The following is a 19,299-nucleotide window of genomic DNA, read 5'->3' as shown; positions in this document are numbered from 1 at the left end:
GGGGTGAGTTGGGGGCGATCAGGCTGGTGGTGGGGGGGCAGTTAGGGGCGACCAGGCAGGCAGGCAGGTGAGCAATTAGGAGCCAGCGATCCAGGATTGTGAGAGGGATGTCTGACTGCCGGTTTAGGCCCAATCCCTCTCACAACCCAGGACCGCTGGCTCCTAACTGCTCACCTGCCTGCCTGCCTGATAACCCTAACCTCTCTGCCTGCCTGTTTGATCGCCCCTAACCACCTCTGCCTGCCAGCCTGGTTGCCCCTAACTGCCCTCCCCTGCTGGCCTGGTCACCCCTAACTGTCTGCCTCTCCCTTGGCCCCTGCCACCATGGCTTTGTCCAGACGGACGTCCAGATGGATGTCCGGTCTAATTAGCATATTACCATTTTAATATAAATGGAAGGAAAACATTATAGCAACTTAAGTTGTAGTTAGTGAAAGTAATATTGATGAATTCACTGTTCCAGTTTTGCATATAGTAAGGGAAAAAAATGTCAGGATGCAAAGTGTTATTTGCTATAGTCTGTGCTTAAGAGGTAAAATTGTGGCTCTTTGGAATTTCCTTGGAGGCAGACTTCGGGGTAATGGAGATTTCTATACATTGCAGAGTTACCACTATTTACCACTCGATGACCTAAACTTTTACCCATTTTGAGAAGAAATCTTGATAGAGAATGCATTATACTTCCCAGTCTTTAAAAAAAAAATAGGCTTTATTGAAGTATAATTTGTATACAAAAAAGTACACAGATTATAGGTATACTGTTGAGTTTCAGCCACTGTGTACACCTTTGTAATCACCATCCCAAACAAATTACAAATAATGTTCATTCCTCCAGAAACTTATCATGCTGTTTAAGTCATATCTGCCCCATGCCCCATGCACACATACCTGGCCCCATTCATTTGCTGATCTGATTTTTGCCACTAGGGATTAGATTTACATGTCTTAGAAAATACATAGAGTTATACAATATGTATCCTTTTATATCATTCTTGGCCTAATATAGTGTATGGGATATACTTTTATCTAGTCCCAGTAATTGTGCACCCTATGCCTGCACTGCACTGCAGCACATTGATTAATTTTATTTCCGTTGATGTTTGTATGTCTTTGCCCCTAACTTTATTAGCTCCATACTTAGGTTTGGAAGTGGTTTCTTGTGCTAGCTTTTTATAAGATTGTTTCTGGCTGTTCACTTCATGTCAGACAACTTACTACTGAGATACTGCTGTTTCTTGGCATTTTGTGTACGTTATATCTTTCACAGATTGGGCTATTTAACTGGTCAGACTATCCAGTATGGTGCTACATGATAAATGCACATTATCTGTGTTCACATATATGTGGCAAATAGTGCACACAGGTTCCTGATAAACATTTCAGACGTGCGATGGTCCTACCTTTCTACCTTTCTTGCCATAATGTCCTTTGGCTATTGTCCCATCTGTCACTCTTATTTTGTATCCTAATTCTCCAAGATGTTACATCAGCCAATTTATCCTCCATCAGCCTTTGTAGTTCATCACGCTCAGTTATCTCTAACCCTCCCCCACTTCTATCCCTAACACACACCCCATAGCTTCTGTCTCTTAGGCCTTGATTGATCTTTCCTCTCCTACCAGCTTTCTCTCAAGGCTAGGTTGCCTGTCAGGTTTTAATGCTGGGGAAAGAATTGTTCCACCCTAAGCCTAAATTATACTTTGTGTAGTCTGACTTGATTCTCAACTTCCAGCCAAGGCTTCTTTGAAAACATCCAGTGGGGAGAAGTGCAAGATTGCATCATTCCTGTGAGTTGTAGCTGCAGTGTTTTTGCTGGTTTTAAAAACAGCTCAGTGCTGGGCTCTCAGATGACCCTAGAAATAATTACTTTGCTTATGTAAGTCATAATAACCGTCTATATATTTACTTATTTAGCAAAATTATGGCAATGCATATCATAAAATATATGCTAGATTAACTGTTAATTTGACCAATACAATAATCTCTATTTGTAAATGCTCTGCTTCCATAATTTGTTGCTCATGTTGCATGATTAAGTGGTCACAACTTAAAGAGAACCCTGGTATTATCTTTGAGTATTAATCATAACTCTGGTCATTTATACACATTTTGCTAGCTATCTGAATGCTACATCTGTTTTTGCTGAAGCTGCAGTAATGAAACACAGAAACTTAAGTGACTTTAATATTAGGCTCTTAATATAACATATTCCACTTGGCTCCCACATCAACTCTGATACAGGTTGCATTATCTCTTTTCACAGATCAGGAAACTGAACCTTAGATTAATTAATTGAACTGTTCTCTTCTGGTCCTGAGGATATTTCGTTTTGAGTTATTTCAAAGGAAGACAGTAATGCCTACCTTGCAAGGTTGTTGGGAGGATTATAAATACTGTGTATGTAAAGCCTATATGCTATCAAGCATAGTACCTGATACTGAAATTATTAAATCGACATGTTTCCTGTTTCAGTAAATTTATGGTCTAGAACAGCGGTTCTCAACCTGTTGGTCGCGACCCCTTTGGGGGTCAAACGACCCTTTCACAGGGGTCGCCTAAGACCATCAGAAAACACATATATAATTACATATAGTTTTTGTGATTAATCTATGCTTTAATTATGTTCAACTTATAACAATGAAAATACATCCTGCATATCAGATATTTGCATTACGATTCATAACAGTAGCAAATTATAGTTAAGAAGTAGCAACGAAAATAATTTTATGGTTGGGGGTCACCACAACATGAGGGACTGTATTAAAAGGGTCGCAGCATTAGGAAGGTTGAGAACCACTGGTCTAGAATATCTTCCAAAACATCCTAGCTTTTGCTTGAATTGTATATGGATTTTTAAAAATATATCTTTATTGTTGAAAGTATTACAGAGGTCTCCTTTTTTCCCCCATTGATCCCCCTTCTCCCCACTCCTGTCTCTTCCTCAGGCCTTCACCACACTATTGTCTGTGTCCATGGGTCATGCATATATGCATATAAGTTCTTTAGCTAATCTCTTCTTCCCCCCTTCCCTCTGAGAATTGTCTGTTTTTAATAATTGCCTTCAGTAATTTGATTCTGTGTACTACTGTCAAACCTGAATTCATTAAATTAAACTTGACCATTTAAAAAAATATATCCATTTTGAAATGGTATCATTGGAGCATTACTTTAAAATGAAAACCAACCACAACCACAAAACTACATTTACTGCTATTTTTCAAAGACTCTCTCCCCAACTCCACCCAGTAACAATTCATTGAGATATTAACAGACCATACAATTTACCCACTTAAAGTATACAATTCAATGGTTTTAGTATATTCATAGAGCTGTGCAACCATCACCACAATCAATTTTAGAACACTTTTTATCATCCCTAAAAGAAACCCCAAACCTTTTGGCAGTCACCTTGTACTCTTCTCTCCTTTTCCATTGTTTGAAAACCATTAATCTACTTTCTGCCTCTGGATTTGCCTGTTGTGGACATTTTCTGTAAGTAGAATTATACGAACTATGACCTTTTGTTATTGCCTTCTTTCACTTAGTATAATGTTCTTAAGGTCCATCCATGTGTGCAGGTATTAGTACTTCATTCCTTGATTGCCAAGTAATATTCCATTTAATGAATAATACCACATTTTGCTTATTTATTAGTTGATGTAGTGTTTCCACATTGGCTATTATGAATAAAGCTACTGTGAACATTTCATATATCAGTTTTTATGTGGACATAGGTTTTCATCTCTCTTGAAGAGATAATTTTCATACTTTGTTGTACCATTTTCTGTTCCCATTAGTAGTGTATGAGGGTTCCAGTCTCTTCATATCTTCACAAACACTTGTTTTTAGCTGTCTCTTTTATTGCAGCTTACATAAACCTGGATGACCATCAGATAATTGGGTGATGTTAGTCACTGTGACATGTCTACCTGGGTTTTTTTCCTGGTTGTCCAAATGCTGCACTGTTTTGGGGGGTGAGACATTTACATCGCCGGCAAACTGGAGGGTTAATTCGTTGAACTGATACAAGTGATATTAACTGGTAAAAGTCAATGTGTGTGTGAAAGCGTAGTATTACTGTATCTAAAAAATCCTTAAAAACACTTTTCATATGTAGTTTATTTCAATAATAGTCAATAGATTTTAATAGGAATACTATTAGTGCAATACCCAGTTTGGGGAAAGTTTATACATGGAACAGATGAAGGTATTTTAAACTTTGTCAGCAATACATATCAACTCTAATCATGTGTTCATTTGGTAAAAGTTAAAAGTAACTGTAGTTAAGCACTAAACTGGCATTCTTTCTCTGTCATTTTACTGTTACTGTTAAATATTTATACTATTGAATGAATTCTCAAGGGGGTTATATTGCCCCAGAGGGGGTGAAAATTGTTTCTTTTGTGTATAGGGTGGGAAAAAAAGAGAGCTTTAAGCTATTGTAGTGGTTTGTGGCCTTCTAAAAGGCCACACTACATAAACTGATACTTATTTTTGTAATTGAGTTTATTGGGGTGACATTGGTTAATAAAATTACAGGTTTCTGGGGTTCAATTCTGTAAAAATCATCTGTATATTGTATTTTGTATTCACCACCCCAGTTCAACACTGTGACACTAAAATTTCATAGTTTGGGACAATTAGGAGGAAAGACGTAAAAAGTTTCCTTAAGGGTGTGATGGTGCAAAAAGGTTGAGAAACACTTGTCTACTGCATAAAAACAAGCTAGAATACTAAATAGTAGAGGCCTGGTGCACGAAATACATGCATGGGTGCGGTCCCTAGGCCTGGCCGGCAATCGAAGCATGAGCATCTGGCTGGAAGGGCAGATCCCAGCTGACCTCTGGGACCCCGGGCACCCCTCTCCACCTGAGTCATTGGCCCCCGCCCAGATGCCTCAGTGCCTGGGAGCTGGGCAGTGGCCTTTCCGCTCCGCCCCCCCCCCCCCCCCCCCCCCCCCCCGCCAACACTGCTGGTCACAGTGTGTGAGGTGATCGCCAGGGTGACCAGGCCCCGCTTGCACCCCCCCCCCCCCCTGGCCTGGCACCACCCACTCACCTGCTCCACCATCCCACCGTGGGCCGCTCTCATCACGTCCAGCAGCACCTCCACTGCCGCCCTCTGCCAGTCATTTTACATGCTGCCCCCTGGTGGTCAGCGCACGTTATAGCGAGTGGTTGAACTTGGTCGAGGGGACAGTTTGCATATTAGGCTTTTACTATATAGGAGGGATTAGATCATTAGAGATTGTTTAGTCAGACCACCTCATTGTACAATCTTAAGAAACTGAAGTAGGAGAGAAACCAAGATGGTGGCATAGGTAAACACGGGAGATTGCTGCCTCGCACAACCACTTCAAAAATACAACTAAAAGACGGAACAGACATCACCCAGAACCACAGGAAGGCTGGCTGAGTGGAAATTCTACAACTAGAAGGAAAGAGAAAAGCATACTGAGACTCACAGGAGGCACAGTGCGGACGTAAAATACTAAGGTGCGGAGGTGCGTGCGGAGCGGGCTGGCAGCTGAGGGCACGGTTGTCGTTTTCAATCAGGAGGGAGTCTCAGGCTCTGAGCTCCAGTTCCGGGCGAGTCTCTAGGGACCCAGACTCATATGGGAGAAGCATGACTGTCTGGCAGCGTCGGAGCTTGAGGGCAGCTTTCTCTCCGACTTTCAGCGATTACCGGGACATTGAGAAGCAAAGCCTCTGAGGGCAAGACTGAGAGCAGCCATAACTGCTAGCCCCGCCCTGTTGATCCTGTGGGACCCGCCCCCCCCAAGCCCTGCAGGGAGGCTTTTGCTGGATAGCCTCAGGCAAAGGCTAGATTAGCACCTCCCTAGAGATCCAGGAGCCAGGAAGCCCAGAGGTCAGAGTGGGACCATCCAGTTTGCAGCTCCGTGGAAACATAAAGGACACACTCAGGGGGCAGACTCAGTGAGCACCAAAGCCCCATTGAAGCAAGTCTTGCCCCAGAGGGGTGTCTCCAGCACAGAAGTTCTCCCACTGCAGACACAGCTGATTCTCACAGCCAATTGGCCTGGAGGCCAATTCCTCCCAGTGATAGCTACAGCAATCAAGGCTTAACTACAACAAGACTGTGCACAAAGATCACAAGGGGGTGCACCAAGAGTGTCCTCCTCAGGTAATTGGGGAGGCTGAACCACTGGGCCCTAGAGGACACTTACCACAGATAACCACTTTATCAACACAGGGAAGCATAAAAAAATGCGGAGACAAAGAAAAAGGACAGAAATGACAGAAATGGAGGAAAGCAAACTACTGGATATAGAGTTCAAAACCACACTTTTAAGGTTTTTCAAGAATTTTCTAGAAACTGCTGATAAACTTAATGAGATCTACAAGAAATCTAATGAGACCCTCGAGGTTGTGATAAAGAACCAACTAGAAATTAAGCATACACTGACTGAAATAAAGTATATTATACAGACTCCCAACAGCAGACTAGAGGATTGCAAGAATGAAGTCAACGATTTGAAATATGAAGAAGCAAAAAACACCCAACCAGAAAAGCAAAATGAAAAAAGAATCCAAAAATACGAAGATAGCTTAAGGAGCCCCTGCGACAGCTTCAAGCACACCAACATCCAAATTATAGGGGTGTCAGAAGAAGAGAGAGAGCAAGATATTGAAAACCTATTTGAAGAAATAATGACAGAAAACTTCCCCTACCTGGTGAAAGAAATAGACTTACAAGTCCAGGAAGCGCAGAGAGCCCCAAACAAAAGGAATCCAAAGAGGACCACACCAAGACACATCATAATTAAAATGCCAAGAGCAAACGACAAAGAGAGAATCTTAAAAGCAGCAAGAGAAAGAAAGTCAGTTACCTACAAGGGAGTACCTATACGACTGTCAGCTGATTTCTCAACAGAAACTTTGCAGGCCAGAAGGGAGTGGCAAGAAATATTCAAAGTGATGAATGCCAAGAACCTACAACCAAGATTACTTTATCCAGCAAAGCTATCATTCAGAATTGAAGGCCAGATAAAGAGCTTCACGGATAAGAAAAAAGGAGTTCATCACCACCAAACCAGGATTATATGAAATGCTGAAAGATATCCTTTTTTTTTTTTTTTAAATATACTTTATTGATTTTTTACAGAGAGGAAGGGAGACGGATGGAGAGTTAGAAACATCGATGAGAGAGAAACGTTGATAAGCTGCCTCTTGCACAGTCCCTACTGGGGTTGTGCCCGCAACAACCCCAGTACATGCCCTTGCCTGGAATCGAACCTGGGACTCTTCAGTCCGAAGGTCGACGCTCTATCCACTGAGCCAAACCAGTTAGGGCTGAAAGGTATCCTTTAAGAAGAGGAAGACGAAGAAAAAGGTAAAGATACAAATTTTGAACAACAAATACACATCTATCAACAAGTGAATCTGAAAATCAAGTGAATAATCTGATGAACAGAATGAACTGGTGATTATAATAGAATCAGGGGCATAGAAAGGGAGTGGACTGGCTATTCTTGGGGGGGAAAGGGGTGTGGAGGATGCGGGAAGAGACTGAACAAAAATCGTGCACCTATGGATGAGGACAGTGGGTGGGGAGTGAGGGGGGGGTGGGAACTGGGTGGAGGGGAGTTATGGGGGTAAAAAAGAGGAACAGATGTAATTGAACAATAAAGATTTAATAAAAAAAATGTAGAAACTTAAAAAAGAAGAAACTGAAGTAGAACAGCTGATTTCCTTAATAAATTGAGTGCCTGCTATGTGCCAAGCACTCTACTATTCAGAGGGATAAAAAAAACTGTTGGGAGAACTCTTACATATAGTTAAACAGGGAGTGATTACTGCTTTATAGAAGACAAGGTGTATTCAAGGTGAGTGGGGAAGTACAGAGGAAGGGCCATATAAATCACCTTGAGAGAGACAGAAGGGCTCAGAGGAGTACTGTGTGCAAGCTCTAAGTCTTCATCCACCCTTCCAGCAGCTGTAATAGAACTTAGTTATTTTTCGAAATGTAGTGTCTTTTAGAATCACTGGATTGGATTGCTTGTTTAAAATATAGCTTCGGTAACCTCACCCCAAATAAGATTTGAGGCTGGATTCTGGAGTTCTGATGCAGGTCCTTTAAGGAAACACTGTTTTACGTAAATGGTGGCAGTAGTAATTTTTCAGGTTCAAACACGAGACCACCCTTCCTTTGTGGGCATTAATCCATTATGCTGTCGCCTTTTATCTCTTTTCCAGCAGCCTAGAAATAAATATTCCTCAACTATGGATTTGAACTCCTTTGCTAGCCAAACTGTCAGTTTCTTGCCTTCCTGGTTTACTTATGTTCTGGCTGTATATATTTTCTTTAGCAGTTCATTTTGTAGCCATTAAGGGTGATGAGATCCCTTATCTACTACTTTTCAGAATAAAGGCAGTATTAGCCCTGTCTTCTTAACTCGTCAGAGAATACTGTGTTAATTCCTAGATTGCACAGGTGAAAGGATAGTGTCAAGTCAAGGAGATTTTGAAGAGGAGACTAGCAATGTCTGGAACTGGTTGGGGGCTGCCAGGGGGTGGTGGGGGAGGAGACAATGAATATTTAACTTGGAAAAGAACACATACTGGGCATTGGCTAAATCTGCACCAAATGGAGTTGTAGAAAACTCAGATACCTACAGTGCCAGACAAGTAATTTAGTCAGGGGTGTACCTGATGTACAGTCGTTGAACCGCAGGGTCCATGTCCATTCTAAAAGGGGACAGTCCCATTCAGTAGCTCTAGTTGAATCTTGTCATGAAGAACCATAGCTCAGAATCAGATCTCTGATTTTTCAAGAGAAGTGAAATGTCCAGATGTTTATGTAAACTCTCCCAGATTAAAAAACATCACACAACTAATTAAATAAAAACAAACTACAGATCAGACCAGAATATTTCTGCATGCCACCAGTTTACAATCTCTTATGTATCATATACAACTTTGACTAGTTTACCTAAAAATCTTTTCAAATTATGTGATTGAAGTAGATAGCCCACAAACAGACCATGGCAGCAAGATTATAATGCAAGGTAGAATTTAGAGATCAGGTTGTGTATAGTTGCAAGACTATTTTTCTGAACTGTCACAGTAAGATTTGTGGTGCAGTGCATTTTCTCTCATCTCTAAATTTAGGAAACCCTATTATCCTTTTAGATCTATGTAGCCTAATAAGGCAGATTTGGGGGAATTAGCAAGTGAGACTAGTCACACTATTTTTCTTTAATGCAGTGCAAATTCTGGACAGGCTATACATTTAGCTTAGAATAAACCACTGGATCTCCCCCCCCCCCCCCCCCCCCCCCGCCAAATTAAACTTAATAGGGCAGGACTCTCCAATTTAACCCACTTAAATGGTTGTTTTCTCATAGTTGCCCTGTCCCCTTAAACACAGTACAGTCTCTCTGACCTTTAATTAATACGTCAGATGTTCTGAAATACAATATAGTAATAAATTAGATTTTGGGCCATGGAATATGAATTGTCAATAATCCCCCAATGATTAGGTATTGTGCACCAGAAAAGACAAATTCCCTAACTTCTTAACTTTTTTGGAATACAATTTGCTGTTAATTTTAATTATGCTTAATTATAGTCAAAGCTGAATTTGGCCTTTAGAAAAGGTTTTATATACAATAAGTTCTATATACAATAATACAGTACTTACACATTACTTGTTTCCAGTTCATCACATTAAAAATCGGAATGGCTTAAGGAAGATTTTTGTCTGTTAATACTTCTTTACATGCTGCTTGCTTATCCCTGCCTTTGTCATGCATTTTAGTAAACTTGCTTAATGATCTTTCATCAGATGCTTGGGCTATGTCCCTTTTGAATAATTGTTCCTTTTGAATTAATTACTCTTTGGGTAACTGATTGTGAAGAACTATGTTTTTACTACTACTAATTCCAACAACCCTTTTCTCAAACTGAGATACTTTGTCTGCCTATTTCTCAGTGTTGACTGAGTTTGTCACCATTGAGTTTTCCCCAAACAGGGAAGTCCTATGGGACCAGTATCAGTTCTCAGGAAGAGGTTGTATAAATAGCTGTGCACACACTCTAGAGGAGAGTTACGAGGAGAATTTTGCTGGACCCCACATGTGAACTCCTAGTTTTTGTTTTAGGGTAATTCATGTTTCCTTGGATTGAGCAAAAATTTGGGCTCTTGTACTTCTGGCTTTTACTTCTGTATCATCAACCTTAAGGCATGGACAAGGGGAATGGAGTTTGTATTTATGTCATCCCTAGTAAATGAAGTAACAGAAAGCAGTGTTTTTTTAAGCTTGGACTTGAGGCTAGAAAACTGGTTATGGAAGGTGAAAACTTCCAACCTAGAATGCTGGTGACTTGGGAGGAAATGGACTGTGAGAAGTCTCTTGTTATAACTCTAATGACTTCATTTCTTATAGAATCTGTTTGGGCTTGTGGGGTTTGCTTCTAGGTTCTTTGGTGTTAGTGTTATAAGGTAGTCTTTCTCCTGTCTGCCGTTCCGCCTCCCTGTTCTCTCCCCCTCCCCCACCAAGGCCTTCTAAATTAGATACATTCCTTCCTCTGTTCCCAGATGTCTCCATCCACAGTCCCCTGACAGAGCAATCATTTATCAAGTTGTTTCACGCATTGTCTTCCTTTTGTTGGAGCTCCCCAGGATCATCCAGCTTAGTCTCCAGCCAACTGCTGGGAATTGCTGGACTCTAGGAGCAAATGTTAAAGGGGCCGCCTTTCATCTACTTGCTGCTACTTCAATCTTTTAAATTCCAGCTTATTGGAACTGTAATCACCCTGTACTTGCACACATACACTTTCTAGATACGTATGTAATCCTAAACGGATTTTTTTTTGGGGGGGTCCGGCGGGGTGGGGTTGGGGGGGGGGGTTGTTGCTGTTTTGGTTTGGTTTTTCATTATTTTCTTTCCCTATCCTAGTCACTGAAGATATGAAAATAGATTTTTATTCACTCTCTGTTATTCCTCTCTTGTCTTCAATTCTTACAGAATCTGTTGGGGTTTTGTGGTGTTTGCTTCTAGATTCTTTAGTTGTTAGTGTTATACAGTGGTCTTACTCCTGTCTCTCCTGTTTTTACTACCCCACCTCTTTCTTAGGTAGAGTATTATAAGTGGAAGTTCCTGCTTTTTATAAGACATCTTTTTGGATATGTTTTAACCTACGAAAGTGTTCTTTTTCGATAAAGTATTTTAAAGGTATATCAAACTTTAGTTTAAGGGGAATATTATTTCTTGTTACTAGGAGTTACACAAGTTATCCAAAGTGTCTAAAAAGGTAAAGGGAAAAATGTACTTAGGCTTAAGGATGTAGTGTAAGTGTTAACCAGTGTTCATTGACCATGAGTGTGAAAGATGAATGTTGCTTACTGTAATTCATTTAGAAGGACATTTATTTTGTGGGATAATAGAAGCTCACGGGCCTCAGCAACCACAGGCACTGCCTCCTTCTGTGGCGGTCTCTGGTATAGCCTCCATTCCCTCTTTTTGCCAGCCCCAGCACCTCCCCCTCCAAGGCTAATGCCACTTCCCTGCCCTGGTCCTGACTGCCAGCTGCACCCCCAGCCCAGCCCTTTATGCAAATATATTATCTCACCATTTTTGTGGATCAGGAGCCCAGCCATGGGTAGTCCGCTCCTGGTCTCATGTAAACGAAATCCAAGATAAGCTGGGCTGTGTTCTCATTTGCAGGTCTGACTAAGGAAGAAACCACTTCAAAATTCATTTTAAGTTTTTGACAGGATTAAATACCTTTGCATGACTGAAGTCCCCATTTTGGTGCTGGCTATCAACTGAGAGTGGCTATCAGCTGGGGGCCACTCTCAGGTCTAAGAGGCTGCCTGCAATTCCTTGCTATGCATCTGTCTCCATAGGTGCACTCATAACATGGAGATGTGCTCCTTTCAAAGCCACCAAGTGATTTTTTTGCTCTAGCCAGCTTAAATGGAGTTCTACATAATATGACATAATGATGTCGGAACTGGTGAGCAGGAATGCAGGGCTTTTTCTCTGGGTCTTGTCTCACAGAATCAAAGAAGAAAGATGCCACAAACAAACAAACAAACAGGCTACCTGCTTGGGAGGGAGATTCAACTGGGTTGCCTTATATCTGCTAAAGGCCGGCTCTTTGTCTGTCTGTGCCATTCTCTGATTGGTTCCTGGCCTTTGTGCAACATTTTGTTTTTCACTTGCAAGAAAAACATCCTTGTTTCTAAACACCCTGTTTTTCTGCTATCCATCCGGTTTTTCTGCCATCCTGCTTCCTGCAAAACACACTTTTTGTTTGTTTCAGCTAGCTCCTGAATTCTTCCCTCCTCCTTTCACCCCTTACCCTATCTACTAATTCTGCTTTAACTCCTTTCAGTAATCATAGAAATGACAACCTTTCAGTTTCCATCTGCACTCAGAAGGGAGGGACTACACAAAGGCATGGACACCAGGAGGCAGGAAATGGGGGGGGGGGGTGGAACTTTGGGATCTATCTGCCACAGCCAACCTCAGGAAAGGGCACCTGACACTGTGCTTACAGCCAGGAGCCCCAAAGCGAGATTAGTAATTTACATATGGACCTGAGCTGGGCTCCAACATATCTCAAAATAGAGAGGTCAGGTCTGAGAGAGACACCTTTCTGGCACAATCAGACCTAGTGCATTGCTTCCACCAAACCTCATTTTCACCCTGGCCACACACATACTCTCCCTAGTAGGACTCATTCGAATTTATTCAATCCTCACTGGACACTCAAGTGAGGTAGCAAGACTGGGCCCATACCTGGGAGCATGGGGAATCTGCCCTGCAGGTTCTGCTGAGGGTTGCCTGTGCAGAAGAATTCTCCTCTTTATTTACAACTAAAAGGGCGGGGGGAGAAGAGGGGGCAAGAGCATAAGTCATTCAATCCCCCCTGGCTCTTTACAACTCATTGTTGTATGACAGTGGAAACTCATCCTGATTTAAAAGATAACTGGAAAAATGAAGTAGCAAGTTCAGTGTCACAGGCTTCTGGTGAAGACCAAATTAGCACCTGCGAAAGAACAATAAAATGTTGTCAAGTGTGTCCCATCCACCCCATAGTTAGACAGCCTGACAGCCTGGCTGTAGAGAGAGAAAACAAGAACAACAGATGTTTATTTTATAAAGGAGGAAAGCTAAGAAGGTTTACAGAAGGAAGCCCTCCCTCAGACACAATATTTAAAGGAACACAAACTTCCAAGTGTGAAGGAGGAAAGGCTCTCAGAACTTCCAAATATCATTCAAACAAAATCTTAGCACTTGACTGCCCCTTTAACAGGTAATGATGGATACTATACATGAAGAAACCGGAGCAGAAGAGGATGATCATGAAGGACAAGGTGATGAGGGTGTAGATGGACATCCGCTTCTCCATGGTCCCCCTGATCAGGCAGAGGTAGGGTCCATGGCAGCTTTCAGTTCTGCAGTGGATAATGGTTTGGCTCACCAGTGGCAGGTGTTGGTTCATGAGAAGGAACAAAAGCACGCACTGCGTGCCAACCTGCAGAAGGAAGTAAAGGAGGTACAAAAGCAAAAGCATCTTCTCCTGGTGGAAATTCAGGATAGACTTCTTCGGAGAGGGGACATGCTCCTTGATTCCCACCATGGAGCCCTCCTCCACTTCACCTGCTAATGGCGCCACTGACTTGACCTTGACTTGCTTATGCCGAATCTGGGCCATGAAAAATTCCATGAGGAAGAAGAGCGCTAGGAAGATAAAGAAAAAAAAGTACCAAATTCCCACTACAGGACTGCTAAAACTTTTTTCAAAGCACTCAATCAAGCAAGGATAGGTGATGTTGCCATGGCACCAGAAATCTTCATGAATTGAGGACCAGGGCATGCGGACCACATACACTACCACTCCATACACAGCAATGAAGCCAAACCACAGCTGCCGCCCGAAATAGTAGCCAGATTTGTCACCAGCCACGGAGTGTAGCACAGGGATCAGTCCTGCCACTGCTGCTGCAGCCATCTGCTCAGCTTCTCAGGGGACGATGTAATCTGAGACTAGGAGAGCTCCAACCACGCCTCAGGAAGGGAAGGAAAGAGAAAGCAGGGTCAGAACATGAGAGGGGTACAAAGAATCCTAAACACATCTGAAAAGCCTGCTCAAGTTTTAGATCCGCCACCAGCACTCAGTTTCAGATCTTTACACACAAGCCTTATTTGTAGACCCATTTCCTTTCTTTATGTCTCAGCCTATGTTAAAGGCTGTTCACCTGTGGACATACCCAACCACATTGCAATATGTGTGTATCTCATCTCTCCTACTAGATTATAAGTTTCTGGAGGTCAGGATTCAAACTTTGCTCACATTTACGATGCACATATCACCCAGGATAGACCATTACATATAGTAAGGACCTAATTACACTTTATATGAATGAAAAAAATAAGGAATAAATAAATGAATTTAATTCTGGTTGTGTCTGGTTGCTCAAGAAGATCTACATCAATCTCTATAACTTCATATCTTTGCCACAAAATTTCCTATCACTACAGAGAAAAGGAGTAAAATATTCCTTTTGATTTCTTTCACATGACTTCTGTTCCATCCACAACTCTTCAGAGGATGCCTATCGCCATACTTCATCATCATAATAATAAAAACGCTGACTACTTATTGACTGCCTATATACAGCAAGCCCTGTGTTGGTAGTTTAAATACATTTACAGAAGGGTTAAACAATTTAAATCTTTTTACTGGCTTAATTTGAGTAATTGTGAGTGTTTACCCTCTCTTATAAATGACTAGAGGCCCGGTGCATGAAATTTGTGCACAGGTAGGGTCCCTAGGCTTGGCTGGCAATCAGGGCCAATCGGGGCCTTCCGGCTGCCAGCTGGGGCCTCCCTTCCCCGGCTGCTGGCTGGGGCCTTCCTTCGTTCCATGCTACCCCCTGGTGGTCAACACACATCATAGTGAGCAATTGAACTCCCAAGGGGACAATTTGCATATTAGGCTTTTATATATACAGTAGGTCCTTGGGTTATGTCGGCGATCCATTCCTACGGCACAATATAACGTGATTTTCACTGTAAGTCGGAACCCACCTACATAAGCACCTAGGTCACTCACATGGAGCACATACACAGCAGTAATGAAGTGAAACAGTAAAAAAAATTAAAAAAAAAAATTTAAAGATAATTCCTGACCTTTGCTTGTGGTAAATAAATAATAAAAAAACATAAAGCACATATGTACATATATCGAAATGATGGAATGTTTTTGTTTTTTTTATATAAATAAATGGGAGATGGTGACATAACCACGAAACAACATACATTGAGTCTGACATAACCCGAGGAACTGTCTGGATATAATAGGGGCTCAATGCACGAATTGTGGGCCACGAGGCTGCGATGGGCACAGGGATGGGTCTCAGCCCCTCCCACCACGGCCCCTGATCCCGTCGGCATCCCCGCTCCCACCGCCGCCACTCCCACGCGCTGACAGTGCCTGCCCCGCTCACACACACTGGCAGCACAGAGCAGTCGGGACGGTGCGAGTGTGAGCGGGGCTGTTGCCGGCAATGGGTTCAAGAGGTGGCTGCTGTCCCCAATCGCCCCTCAGGAGCAGGAGGAGGTAGAGAAGCCCTGAGGGGCGATTGTGACCGGCAGCTGCCACTCGCACCCACTGATGGCACCCAGTGATCGGGACCGGCGCCAGCAGCGGTTGCGAGCACGAGGCTGGACCATGGCGCACAGGCGCAAAGAATTTTTAGTAACTACCAGAGGCTCTCCCCGATGACAGCAACTGGCACCCCGCCTTGGTCTGGGGCCCCCACTCACCAGCCCCACCATCCCGCCACAGCCAATGCCCGCCATGTTCTGTGCGTGCCCCCTGGTGGTCAGCACATGTCATAGCAACCGGTTGTTTTGTTGTTCTGCCATTTGGTTTATTTGCATATTAGCCTTCTATTATACAGGATAGATAGCTACCAATCACTTAACGTGAGGTTTAGAGTACTTAATAACAGCTTTGGGTATTTTATGTGGTAAATTATACAAAGCATAGCATTTATCATTTTGACTATATTTACGTGTACAGTTATATGGCATAAGTACATTCACACTGCTGTGCAGCCATCACTACCATCATCTCCAGAACATTTTTATCATCCTAAACTAAAACTCTGCACCCATCCTATATAATAAAAGCCTAATAATGCAAATTGTCCCCTCAACCAGGGTTCAATCAACTGCCCGCAGCCCCTGCCCCGCCACACCCCCCAGCCTGCCAACCTCCCATGTTCCCTCTCCCCGGCAGTGTACAAATTTGTGCCCCAGGCCTTTAGTTAAACAATAACTCCTCATCTCCTTCTTCTGCCCAGTCCCCAACAGCCATCATTCTATTTCTTGCCTTTATGAATTTGACAACTCTGAGAGGAATCATACCATGTTTGTCCTTTTGTCACTTAGTGGCTTATGTCACTTAGCATAGTGTCTTCAAGTTTCATCCAATTTGTAGCATGTGTCAAATTTTTCCTTTTTTAAAAAAAATATTTGTATTGATTTCAAAGAAGAAGGGATAGGGAGAGAGATATAGAAACATCAATGATGAGAGAGAATCATTGATTGGCTACCTTCTCCATGCCCCCCACTGGGGACCGAGCCCACAACCCAGACGCGTGCCCTTGACCGGAATCGAACCCACAACCCTTCAGTCCACAAGCCAATGCTCTATCCACTGAACCAAACCAGCTGGGGTGAAAATTTTTCCTCTTTTTATGGCTGAATAATATTCCATTGTATGGATATACCACATTTTGGTTAGCCATTCATTCGTTGATGGACATTTGGGTTTTTCCGCCTTTTGGAGATTGTGAATAAAGCTGCTATGAACATGTGTGTACAAATATGTTTGAGTCCCTGTATGTTTGAATCAACATCTTTAGAGTATATAATAAAAGTAGAATTGCTAGATAATATAGGAAATCTTTGTTTAATTTTCGGAATCACCACACTGTTTTTCACAGTTACTGTGCCATTTTACATTCCTATCAGCAATGTACAAGGGTCCTAATTTCTCCACACATTTGCCAACATGTTATTTTCTGGGTTTTCTTTAAAATGCTATGGGTTTTATTTGGATATTTTATTACATAATTGTCAAAGCTAATGCTTAAAAATCTCATTAAAAGGTATCTGAGATGCCCTAGCTGGTTTGCCTTGTTGGATAGAGCATCGGCCTACGGACTGAAGGGTTCTGGGTTTTATTCCGGTCAAGGGCACATGCCTGGGTTGTGGTCTTGATCCCCAGTAGGGGGCGTGCAGAAGGCAGCCAATCAATGATTCTCTGTCATCATTGATGTTTCTATCTCTCTCCCTCTCCTCTTTGAAATCAATAAAAATATATATTTTTAAAAAGATACGTGAAACTTGGCAATATTTCTAACTTTCCCTTAGTATCAGGTCATATTTGAATAGAGCATACATAGGAATCAAGAGAGCCAGCCTCCAGGATGAGCTGGCAGATGCAGAACTGCCCAGTCAGCCTGCCAAGGAGGGTGGGTGATCAAGGACAAGAGCCAAAGGGGCAGGTGGGGATGATGGAGAAACAATGCATGTCATGTGCATTCTGCTATCAACTAACAAGTATGCATTCATTATTTTATTTCTTAGAATAACCTTCTGAGATAAATATTCTCAATTTCCAGATAAGAAAAACTGAGATTTAGAATAATTAAGTAGCTCTTCCACAGTTACATAGCCAAGTAAATGGAGGCACTATGTTTAACAAAACAATTATCTGACTCGACAGCCTGAACTTTGGACTTTACCTGCTTCCGAGCTCATGGCCTGGAGATGACACTCAAGAAAGGTAGAAAGCTACAGTAGGTCCCCCACTCTTACCTGTGAACTCTCTGGAAAATGAAATGGCTGGTATCTAAGCTCACCACCACTCTTGCTTTTCTTCCTTTAATGTAACAGCTGTATGGCCAAATCCCAGTTAGCTCAAATTAAAGAGCCAAATCTCCAAAACACTGCTGAATAGTGACCAAAAGCCTAGGTTCTCACTGCAGCAGCTGAGTTCTCCAGGAATGGATCCTGTGTGGACAACCTATGTCCCTGCATCTTGTTGCCACAGCTCTGAAGCCCCACTTTTTCTCCCCTCCTACTTAAGGCCCCTGCTCATAGAGAAACCTCCCTTTCCCATCAACTGCTCCAAATGAAACCTCCCTTTTTCACCATTTGCTCCAACTCCTTAGAATCTTCCAGCCAGCTGCCCCATTGGCTCTGCTACCTGTCTGTTACACAGTCTCTCTCCAATAATCATCACTCTTGGAAAAGCAGGTTTAAAGGAGAATCTTCAGATCAGGTTTGACCTTTTTCCCCCCCCTCCTTCTTGAAGAAGACCCTTTCATGTTTTTTGTAATACTGGTTTGGTGATGATGAACTCCTTTAGCTTTTCCTACTCTGTGAAGCTCTTTATTTGTCCTTTAAATTTAATTCCAAATGATAGCTTTGCTGGGTAGAGTAATCTTGGTTTTAGGTCCTTGCTTTTTATCCCATTGAATATTTTGTGCCAATCCCTACTATCCTACCAAACATCTGTTGAGAAATCTGACATTTTTATGAGAGCTCACTTGTAGGTACTAACTGCTTTTTTCTTGCTGCTTCAAAGTTTCCATCTTTGTCTTTAACCTTTACCATTTTCATTTTGTTGTTCCTTGGTGAGGGCTCTTTGAGTACATCTTGTGTGGGACTTTCCTGGACTTGAATGATTGTTTCCTTAATAAAGTTAAGGCAGGTTTTTTGTTTCTTTGTTTTTTCAAATAGGTGTTCAATTTCTTGTTCTTTTTGTTCTCCTTCCAGCTCCCCCATGATGGGAATGTTGGAATGCTTTAAGTTGTCCCAGTGGTTCCTTACACTATGCTCATAGTTTTTGCTCTTCTGATTGGGTATTTATTGCTTCCTTATCTTCCAAATTACTGATTTGATCCTTTCCCTTACTCTACTATTGATATCCTATAATGTATTCTTCATTTCAGTTCGTGTATTTTTCATTTTCGACTGGTTCTTTTTTATGTTTTCTATCTACATTTTTTTTTTTCTATCTCACTGTTGAAGTTCTAAGTTCCTCTACTCTTCCCCAAAGGTCATTGAGCAACCTTATAATCAGTATTTTAAACTCTGCATCTGGTAGATTGTTTCACACCATGTTGTTTAGTTCTTTTTCTGGAGTTTTGTTCTCTTCTTTCCTTTGGACATTTTTCTTTCTCTTCTCATTTTGGCTGCCTCTCTGTGTTTGTTTCTATGTATTAGATCAGTGATGGCAAACCTTT

The 19,299-nt window shown here is 42.1% G+C and overlaps 2 protein-coding genes across 2 annotated transcripts in view; one reads left to right on the top strand and one right to left on the bottom strand.

Annotated features, from left to right (window-relative positions):
- LOC118651019 (cat eye syndrome critical region protein 2) overlaps nucleotides 1-19,299 on the top strand; it is a 233,467-nt gene that overhangs the window by 118,135 nt on the left and 96,033 nt on the right. The window lies entirely within an intron of this gene.
- Nucleotides 13,245-13,985, bottom strand: LOC118651020. The gene has a single exon (XM_036299724.1). It carries the CDS (start codon nucleotides 13,983-13,985, stop codon nucleotides 13,245-13,247), a length of 741 nt encoding a protein of 246 aa, XP_036155617.1.

Source organism: Myotis myotis, unplaced genomic scaffold, assembly GCF_014108235.1.
Source record: "Myotis myotis isolate mMyoMyo1 unplaced genomic scaffold, mMyoMyo1.p scaffold_m19_p_3, whole genome shotgun sequence".
NCBI lineage: Eukaryota > Metazoa > Chordata > Mammalia > Chiroptera > Vespertilionidae > Myotis > Myotis myotis.
This window is presented reverse-complemented; position numbering and strand designations above follow the sequence as displayed.

Excerpts from the sequence above, each read along its gene's own strand:
- LOC118651020 (XM_036299724.1), bottom strand. The coding sequence starts at position 13,985 with ATGGCTGCAGCAGCAGTGGCAGGACTGATCCCTGTGCTACACTCCGTG.